The sequence below is a fragment of the Amblyomma mixtum genome, chromosome 3 (genome assembly GCF_055824585.1).
Source record: "Amblyomma mixtum isolate Tamu chromosome 3, ASM5582458v1, whole genome shotgun sequence".
In the NCBI taxonomy this organism is placed as follows: Eukaryota; Metazoa; Arthropoda; class Arachnida; order Ixodida; family Ixodidae; genus Amblyomma; species Amblyomma mixtum.
In genome coordinates, this window is record NC_143014.1 from 79,551,205 (window position 1) to 79,561,169 (window position 9,965).

The 9,965-nt window shown below is 42.5% G+C and overlaps 1 protein-coding gene across 4 annotated transcripts; it reads right to left on the reverse strand.

Annotated features, from left to right (window-relative positions):
- Positions 1-162: 162 nt before the first annotated feature.
- Positions 163-9,651, reverse strand: PDCD-5 (programmed cell death 5). Of its 4 annotated transcripts, XM_089579851.1 has the most exons (6): positions 9,449-9,651; positions 9,153-9,283; positions 8,311-8,419; positions 7,347-7,438; positions 6,033-6,104; positions 163-2,758 (listed from the first exon to the last, which is right to left on the reverse strand). In XM_089579851.1, the coding sequence occupies exons 2-6, from the start codon at positions 9,261-9,263 to the stop codon at positions 2,639-2,641; spliced, it is 504 nt and encodes a 167-aa protein (XP_089435977.1). In that variant the 5' UTR covers positions 9,264-9,283; positions 9,449-9,651; the 3' UTR covers positions 163-2,638. The 4 variants fall into 4 exon arrangements, with proteins under 4 accessions (XP_089435977.1, XP_089435978.1, XP_089435979.1 ...); XM_089579852.1 differs by lacking the exon at positions 9,449-9,651 and having other exon boundaries at positions 2,295-2,758; positions 9,067-9,228; XM_089579853.1 differs by lacking the exons at positions 163-2,758; positions 9,449-9,651 and adding an exon at positions 3,225-3,347.
- Positions 9,652-9,965: the final 314 nt, after the last annotated feature.

Below are 9,965 nucleotides of genomic sequence, written 5' to 3' on the forward strand. Positions count from 1 at the left end.
CTAACATAGATGCTCAAGGCCATACCCTTTGTAGCACACTCACACTGATGGAGACTGTTGGCAGTTCATTGAAAACTGTGCCCCCTCCCCCCGCCCTTTGCTGGCGCTCAGCTCCCTAGCTCTGCACTTGGATGTGCATACGTTGACTAGTCATTAAAGCGTTTTCCTTTTAATGTGCAAGCAATAGGAGGCCAGCCATGACGGCAAAAACTGACCAGTGCCGGCGTCTTGTGTGATGCCTCCACCTGCCAACCACGGCAGGTGGTGTTTAGGGGGAGTTACTGCTCTCCACCTGCCACCTCTCCACCCGAGACTTGCTAGAACAAAACACTGGCTATAAAGTACCATCGCCTCAATTAAACACCCGCACTAGCAATTTGGTAAGGACACTTTAGCGATAGGTGATAATGACTGGGTTCTAGTCTGAGTGATGACAGCAGCTTAGCAAAATTACAAGTAGCTGTAGTGGTGGTAGTGGTACAGTTCATGCTCTGGGCTGCAGACCGATAGCACAAAGGAAGAGAAGGTAGAGAACAATATTCTCATACTTCCTCTGCATCAATCCCATTGCTCAACCCTCGATTTTTTTGCGGTCATCCCACTTCTAATGTCAAGCAGCCACCGACTTACTGCCGTGCATCTTGCAATTATAGCAGTTAAGGAATACACAGACTGATTGCTGTCCAAGCTCAGCATCCTTTTCAGTGCAGTGATCTTTTAAATTCATTTCTACTTCATTTTATGTCATTGCAATGATCATGGTTATATTGACCACATTGCATTCTGCTGCCAATACATCAACTCATAACAAGTATACCCACAGCTACACCAATGCATAATGAACCACAAATGAACTTTAGTTGAACTGTAGGTGCATAGCAAAGAAAGGAATGTGCTTGAATAGCACGACAGCCAAGTCATAGTACCACTGGAGAAAAAAATCTCCAGGATATGCAAATAGCCATCTGGGCACATTGTAGTGATGTTTGCCAATGATCGCCTGACTTCACTAGCACGCAGTAGAGGAGTGAAGCTCAAATTTCACCTCCTCAAGTGTAGCTTTGGTAGCCACTTGTGCATCCTGCATCAATGAAGGCTTTTGCTCCAGTAGTATATCAGTTACAATGCCACATCCATCGAAAGTGCAATAAAGACCTATACTGTGATGTACAAAGCAATCATGAAGGTCACATATGTTCATTGCCCACAGGTGGCTAGTTCAGATGAGTCTCCAAAATTTTGCTGAAAAAAAAAACAAATTCTGCTGCTCATGCAAAACAAGGCACTTCTCATTTATGGCCCAGGCATCCCTCTACCAGCATAAAACTGTCGAAATAAAGCCGGGTGTGATGTGCACATAGCAAAACAAAGACAGTGCTCCAACTACCAAGTGTGCATTTAGGTGGTCATTAGCTGTAGCCAAGAAGATGCCTGCTGATGTCTAGAAAAAAAATTTTGAGGCATTACTAATATAAGCGTACAAGTCAATAATTTGCAAAAAAGCTTACTGCATGTGTTCAGCAAAAATATTGTTCAAACGATGTTTAGACTTCTTTTAATTTAGTATGAAAGACCACATTATGCATACTATTACATTATGCATTATGCATACGAGCGCAAGCTCAATCTGCTGGCTGCCAGTGCTGCACACAAGCACAGTGTGCTTAAGCAGTGCAGGATTGTGAAAATATAAATCAACAGCAATAAAATAATTACAACTGAATACAAGGTGATCCAAAAGCCACAGAAACAGTAATGATCCAATAGTTCTCAAAGTACAGGCTGTAACGCAACGCAGTTTTCACAAAAATTCTCAGAAAAATATGAAAAATTTTTTAATAACGAAAACTTTTGAAAACAATAGTACATTTGCCATCAAAACGTAGCGGTTTATTCTCTCAGTTGTGTCAGACGTTTGTACAACGGGGATAAAGCACCACCTCTCGACTACAAACAGGGCAATAAAATTTTACACCACAGAAATAATAGTCATTCTATGCATTTCTGAGAAAACTGCACTGCACTGCCATTTCTATTTTTCGAAGTATTCAATTATTACTTTTTTCTGCAACTTTTGTACCACCCTGTACAGGGCATTCATCAAGTGTTGCAATGACTCCTTCATCAGAAGAGCATTTTCTAAGAAATGTATGCAATCTCCTACTTGGATCTTGGCACATTCAAACCACTCCAAGCAATATCAACCACACAAGGGACAACCGAGCCGGCAGCCGTAGACATCAAGTCGACACCTCCTCCCCCATCTCCTCTTGCACCCTCCACAACACTGCACTCCTCCTTTCCTCCTCACCATGTACGGTCCGTATCACCCTTGTGTAGAGCGCACCAGCGGAGCACGTTCCCGCATAAGCTCGGACACCATGTCTCAGCTTCTACGATGCAGAAGTAACGCTCACGCGCAAGTAGAGTCCCACAGACTTGCAAGCAAGGTGATCACTAGTACTCTGCTCGGAAACCATGGACAACTTTCTAATTTTAGTTTATTGAGCATGAAGCACACTGCTAGAGCACTCTACACAAGGGTGACGCAGACTGTACTTAAAGATGCAAGCCAACAGGCCCCTGTCACCCCTAAAAAAGGAGCCGAGCCAGCTCCAACATGCCGAGACGTTTAAATTTAAGTTTTACTCGGAGATGTATCACAGTTTACTATAAATATGAATTCAGGGTATACTTGCATATGTTTTATGAGGCAGGTAATTGCAAACATAGCTTCAATATTCTTTTCATATTTCATCTGTAAAAAAATGACCAATTAAAAAGTACAGCCAGCAACTCTCAATTCCAACATCAGTTCGGCAAAACAGGTTCACTCAATAAATTGATGCCCCGCCGAGAATGCAGACACCAGAAGCATGTGGCTCGTCCGAGATGTCGGTGTCCATTTGGCGCCCCACGGGTTTAGGTCAACATGATTCCCGGCTATGTTTGCTCAATCATTTGGCAACATCATGACATATTCTGCACTTTCAACAAAAGCTAGTCATTATGCCGATATATTCACCACAGTTAAATGCACTGGCAAGACGTCATAACCATGCTCCAGATTGGTATGTTAGCCAAGAACCCACAGTGTCACAAGCTCAGAACAAGCAGTTTTTGCTGGGGAGCTACACATGCAAAAAAAATCTATTTACATCTTTCAACTAATGCTGGTCGACTTCAAGTGTGCCCTCAAACAAAAACACAAGTGAAGGCAAACGTACAAGACAGTGTGCTGTTCAATTTATTACAGAGGTGAGCTTGATTTAAATCTTACAAAAACCTCCCATCCTGCCTCAATACTCTTCTTCATCAGAGTCCAAGCCAGCCCTGCGCCTGTCAAACTGGAACACCAGAAAACATTACTTCAACATCGCAGCAAGCAAGTGCAGACACATTTCAAATGAAAATAGGTCTTGCAACATTGTAAGGCTTACAAACTAGCTAAAATTTTATCCGCAGATCCTCTCTACGAAGCTTACAATTAAGTCAGCGGCCTCCAAGTAACACCAGCAACATATCATTTGCAGTTTTTCACATAGCATCTGTGAACATAACATTCACCATGATGATATATTTTCTGGTGGAGACTAGCATAAAAATACCAGTCTTCAGCGGCTCAGAGTAAGAAGCTACATTTGATAGCATGCCCTTATCATATGGGTACCTCATGGAAACAGAGAGGGGTGTATTTACAAGCAAAGGCATAGAGGTTGTCTCAGCTATTATTTTCTGCACAGCTACTTTGCACTGGTAAAGGACAAGAAAGATGGTTTTTATGGGTGAAGTTATGGACAGATGAGAAGTGAGAAAGGGCACATAAAAATGCAAGCTTTGATAGATGTTTCCGTGAACTTTATTCTTCCCTTACCACAAGAAAACGGGCAATATCAGGTGGGTGCCATTTGTTCACCCATAAATTAAAAAATTTTGCTTTATTGCAGGACATCATAGTGCAGGTAAAGACTTCTCTTTTTAATGACAAAGATATAAGCAGAATATGTATTGATTACAATGAAAAATATCTTGTATTGACCGAGTAAGATATTTGCACAAAAATTAAAAAAAAAATATTCAGTCAGAAAATAAGAGCATAAAAAATCTAGAATATATGTTTTATGGGTTGTTTTATGTCAGAAACAGTATTCTAAGTTACAGAACTTTTCATGCTAAACGTTACTTAAAAAAATAGTTCTTCGCTCAGAGCTTTGGGCTACTGTGCAGTGCAGTGCCAAGGTTGATCCCAGGCTGCCTTGGAGAAAACTAAATCCGCTACACTGGTGGTGGCACAGAATTGTTCCGAACACACCCGGTACATTCAAAAATGGTCAGAAAGAAGTGAACCTCGGCAACAGCGACAAAAAAAAGCTACAGATGGGTGGGCACTGTCTGTAGTCTGGACTGGGGGTGATGCATTCATCTCTGTCTGAACTAAAATCAGACGAACGGACATTATTTTTTTCACACAAAGCTACCACTTGCATCTACAAAGTAAAGTGCCGATGCTTCGGTATCACAGAACATCGCCATTGCTGAGCAGCATCAGTGCAAGGTGACGATCCACCTTGAATGCCATGCTCGCCATGATCACTGTGTTGACAGGTTTTGTTGGGAGTTAAAAAATACTCTCTCAAAAGCCTGACAAAAAAAAACGCATCCGGAACTGAATTATAATTCTTCAACATACTGGATACCAGTACTTGCTCAGAAGTGGCCTGGATCATGCAGAATGGGCCATTTTGTGCCACCATTCAAATTGAACGATTTGAATAGACACAGTAAGGAAAGAGTTAATCCAAGCACTACACTCACACTTCCACAACATCACAAGGCTGGGAAGCCTGGTACTCGTGTGAGCCTAAGTAAGTATGCCGAGCTTGCAATGCAGATGTGCTGAGGGCCTGAACACCTTGGCATCCTTCAGTTTAAATGAGCATGCCAAACCCACACTGCAGATGCCTAGGTGGCCTGGCCTTCCTTAAATATTAAGCTATGTGCCAAACTATGGATACCACTGGATGGAGATAATGTGCTGCTTGGTGTTTCTCAGCACTTTTCTGGGTGCCGAGTTGATTACATTAACCAGCACTGAGGAAGTGAACTGAATCTTTCAGAAGTGACATCATCAATCAACAGACAAGGCATTGCATCACTCCGATGTTAAGCCATCCAATGGCTGCAGCATGTTCCCTTTCCCAGACTTGAACTGTCTGCATTCTCGCACACCACTATTCCTCTTCGTTAATAACTGAAATCACAAAATATGTGAGCATGCTATGAACTGCCATTTATTTACACCTATATGCTGCTTTTCAGAAACAGAACATGCTGCTAAAGCTTGCTTCTACAGCCCATGGAACTACCCTACACAAGTGTTCAATTTAAGGAACAAAAACTGAATGGTATATCATACCAGAATGCAATAATTTTAAGCAGTAGTTTGAATCTTCCAGCAAGGCAGAGACAGCATTCTAGTTGGGGTGAACTTTTTGCAAGTCCACTCCTTTGCTTTGGATGTCCATGACCAAATTGGCATTAAAGAAGATGTCTCAGCACATGAAATATGTGCACTGAATGTATTCTGTACAATAGCATTTATTTTTTTTTACTGAAAGATCTAACAAATGCCAGAAGTTAATGAAAAAATTGACACAGGTTCATTGCAATTCTGCCGAACCTTAATGCAGAGCGAAAGCTGCCTTTTATTTATTTTACCTTTTGTCTTTAGTTTTTTCATCTCTAATTTTTCTTTATTTTCAGATTTTTATTTTCTTGCTTTTTATTTATTTCATTTTATTCTTGTTAAAATTTTTATTCTATTTTTATTTTGTGCTCTGCTGGCTCCTAAGGTCGTTCTTGCATACCGACATTACCTTGAAGAACAGGAGCAGTAGGGCTTTCACTCTAAAACAAATTTAAATGTGGCACCTGACAGCAACATTCTGAAGACTGAAATGATGGCCACACAGGAACAGTAACTGTATGTACCCAACACACCCTCAGGACCACAGCTGTAATGAGAGACTTACCTTTACAGTAGTCTTTTTTTGTGTCTGCTCACTGACTCTTTCCAATAAGCTGATAAGACCAGACTCTGGCAGCTGCAAAGTTGAAAGCACTACCTTAGCACCTGACTTATGTTGGCAGACCACTGAGAATGCGACTGAACGCACTCATCACAAGCTGTAAGAAATATGTTAAACAAATCTAGCACTTCAATAATTCTGAATCGATCGTCCATCAGTCCCTATCTCTCTCTCTCTGTGTTGCTCTTACACCAGTTTACACACCTTACACGCCTAGGAACCATCTAGGCCCCGCAAGTACATAGGCACACAAGCCAGAACAGAACAGAAGTATATGACTGGGATCTTTAGCTGCCACAGGTGAAGGCTACTTTCAAGGATAGGGAGAGTGCCTTTTGTTTAAGATGTCATAGATGCTGTTTCCACTGCTCTGTCTCGCTCAACATGAACTACAAGGATGCCAGACAGCAAGCGTAACTAAAGCAGTCGCATTTTAGAGGTGGCAGTATGCACTACCAGCAACAAATGAAATGCAAAAAAAACAACACAAAAACACATCATTAACTCCTTGAGAGGAAATACAAGCAAGGTTGATTAACACTTCTGAAGGAGAGTGTTTTCATCTTTGAAGTGAAATTAATGTGCACCAGTATTGAGCTTCTCCCCCATAAGATCTTCTTATTTTGCTCTTGATGCTCCAATTGTCTTGTCCACATTATTTTGTTGCTGATAGTACTTTCAGTTCAGTTTTACAGTGTCGAGTTTCATAGAGTTGCATGCATTTCAAGGAAGGCATAATTCACACGTATCAGAATTCTGAAAAATGTGGGAAGCAAGCAACAAGACAAAAAAGTGACAGAAGGACAATGGCATGTATGCTCTAAACAGGAAGTGTGTGCCCATTACATGAGAGCTTGTTAGTGTGGATTCAAATGTATTTGTCACAAAGCCACTGATACTCTTATATCATTGCAGCAAAAACTGGTCATCTGCAATCAACAGTTTGATTCAGTACTGCTAAAATGAAAGCTTTGGGGAAACACACTTTTGTAAACTAAGTGTATGACAGAACTACAGAAATAAATTTCACCGGGTATAGCAACTCAATTTCAGGATAAAAAGTTATTTCGTGAAAAATGACACACATGCCCACACATTACTAAACCTAGTACTTAAGAAGAAAACAATTTAAATGAATGAGAATATGATTAGGGATAATATGAGCTTACACCTGCTATGACTGAAGTAATTTTAATGAAGCACATACAATTAACTGTCAAGAAGGGCACCTGCTATGCAAAATAAAAATCAACATACCTTGCTTTGAATCTGTCCCATCTGGACCATTCTTACTAACATATTTTCCACAAGGGCTGCCTTCTCAGGCTTGGCCAAAGCAATTGTATTCACTGGAAATAAAAATTATAAGCATAACAGGGAGAACTTACAATCAAGAACATAAGACACAGCATACCAGTACATCATGGCACACTGCAACCAACAGCTTTGCACAGATTTTATATGTGATAACGATAATAATCAGGGTAAGATTTGCAAGTATCAAATTGCTTGGCACAAATGTACTTCTCTGCAGTCTTTCAGGCATCAGAACGTGCAGTGCTTACAGTCTGGCCCCATCGAAAGGGGGTCTCTAATGATTCGAGCATGAATGGAGAGGAAAAGGTGGGGAGAGAGAAAGCGGCTGGCAGCCTGTTTACACTTCGCTTGATACGAAGGTTGGAAATCATTTTCAAACGTCGTCGTTTGCTCAGTTTATGTCAAAGACCTGAAACAAATGATCCCCACAGTATGCCACTGAGCTTGTTGCTGTGTAGCCTCGGAGCTGAGTGACCAGCTCTGCACTGACTCGTGGTGTGCGGGCATGGGCTTCCCTTTTACTCCCACCCTTTGTATAGTGCTGCAAACTTAGCATTTTTCTCCGTCTCAGGTTTCAGATAACATGTTACTAAAAATTACAGTGAAATTAACGATACAGAAATGTTTCGACCACCGCTGAAAAGAACAAAAAATGGTTGCTTGCTTCGGATTGATGTAGTACCTGCATTCTAGCACGGGGGGTCTCGGATCCCTTGCCCATATTGGCGGCGGGGTCTGAGACCCCTCCAAGATCCCCCCCGACTTTAAGCACTGAAAATGTGACACCCAGACATGCAAAGGCCTCGTCAGTGGCAAAGCTGTACAACTTTGACAAAGATAACAATCCTTCTTATTGTGTAACAATTCTATATTCCCATCGTTAGCATATTGAACCAAAGCTCACATCGCGCTCTTGCTTCCTGTGTCAGTGCTTGATTCAAGACCTGGTTCTTGAAGTCTTCGGCTTTTGCCTTCCGTTCAGCTTCTCGATCAGCATTTGATGGTCCATTTCCCTATCAAAATAAAAATAAATATAAACGAACACGCAATAAAAGGCTACGAGATTATCCAGTATCCCGGGCTAAACATGCATACTCACGACCAGTTAATTGAACACGGCAGGAAACACGGAGCCGAGAAACATCCACGGTTATATCGGCTTAAGGAACTGTCTAGGTCCCGCGCATATGTGGGCGTGTGCCGTACTATGCAGCACTTACGAAACTCACGCTCTTCATACTCCAGTTTAAGCCCACAATCTGCCCCACTTCAGCACAGAACCGGTAATGTTCATCCTACAGATCTCGCAAACAACAAGCTTAAAGCGGCAAGGCAATGTTTATATCTGAGCGCCGACAAAACGCACGTGTACGGTGCCTCACTCCAGGTGTGCCAGAACTATTTGTTCTGCGATTCATGTGCGGACGGGCCATTTCGACTGCATTATGCACTTTTTTTCTACACAATTTCCCCTCATGTGTCCTAATGTGCTAGAGCTAAAACGGTGAGGCTTGAAGGTGACGGTTTAAGTGATCAGGTAATCACGCTTGCAAGCGTAATTCTACACGCCCTGCTGACAGGGGTATTGTTGACTTGCGCGCAACTTCAGTCCCTTCGCAATAGCTAACTCACGGGCAAACTTCTCATGAAAATAACTTACGCCAAGTCCCTTTTGTAGATCACCGAGGCGTCTTGCGCGAAGGGCAGCTAACTCTTCGTCATCCATAATTTTGTGTCACTTCTCACCTGCCGTGTTCCGTCGACTGTTTTGGAAATTCCGAACAATTCTGGCGGCTCTGGCAGCTTGGATTGAACAGGCTTCCGTTGGCTTCGGTTACTTCGGTCATTTTGATGCATGTTTTGATGGAATGAACGCGCTACACAAGGAAAGAGACGACAAAACAAAACGAGGTACTATACAGGACAAGCGCGCATTGACAACTAAGGTTTATTCTGGGAAGAGGGCACATACATTCCATGCACAAGCTCAGTTCACATAAAAAGCAGTTTACTGCCGCCGGCTGTTTCGCACGCGTACGCACCTTCGCTTCTTGATTAGTTTTATCTCCTCACTTGTTAGCATCACCGAGGCTAGTACACTGTATCGAGGGTGTGCTTACGCACTTGTCTTCACAGCCTCCCATATCTTGAAGGCTTCTTTTATCTCTTTTTCCTTCTTGTCTCTTGCACGAGCTAAGGTGGTAGTCCTGTTAAAACAGGGTGAACACTTGTGCTTTGGCTGCTTTGGCTGACAAAGTCATCGAGGGCTGTGTACTCTCGACCACTTAACGACCTCTTATCAAGCTCTCTGGCGAATAAAATGTCTGACATGCTCTCTTTGACATGCTTGGAGGCAATGGCTTAGACTGTAGTATAACTGTAGGGTGCCTTGGTGTCCTCTCGGCTTTTTCGCCTGTACTTAGCGCTCGTACGGGGGCGTTTGTCCGCTTCTTGGTCGCAAACGGGCCTCGATGCAGCGCGCGCTGCAGTTCTTGGTTTGGTTTGGTTTACCGGGGTTTGACGTCCCATAGCAACTCAGGCTATGAGGGACGCCGTAGT

Coding starts and splice junctions, on each gene's coding strand:
- PDCD-5 (XM_089579851.1), bottom strand. CDS start 9,263: ATGCATCAAAATGACCGAAGTAACCGAAGCCAACGGAAGCCTGTTCAA. Junction 6,105..7,346: donor TGGGACAGATTCAAAGCAAG/GTATGTTGATTT, acceptor TCAACTTTGCAG/CTGCCAGAGTCTGGTCTTAT. Junction 2,759..6,032: donor AAAAAAAGACTACTGTAAAG/GTAAGTCTCTCA, acceptor ATTTTTTTACAG/ATGAAATATGAAAAGAATAT.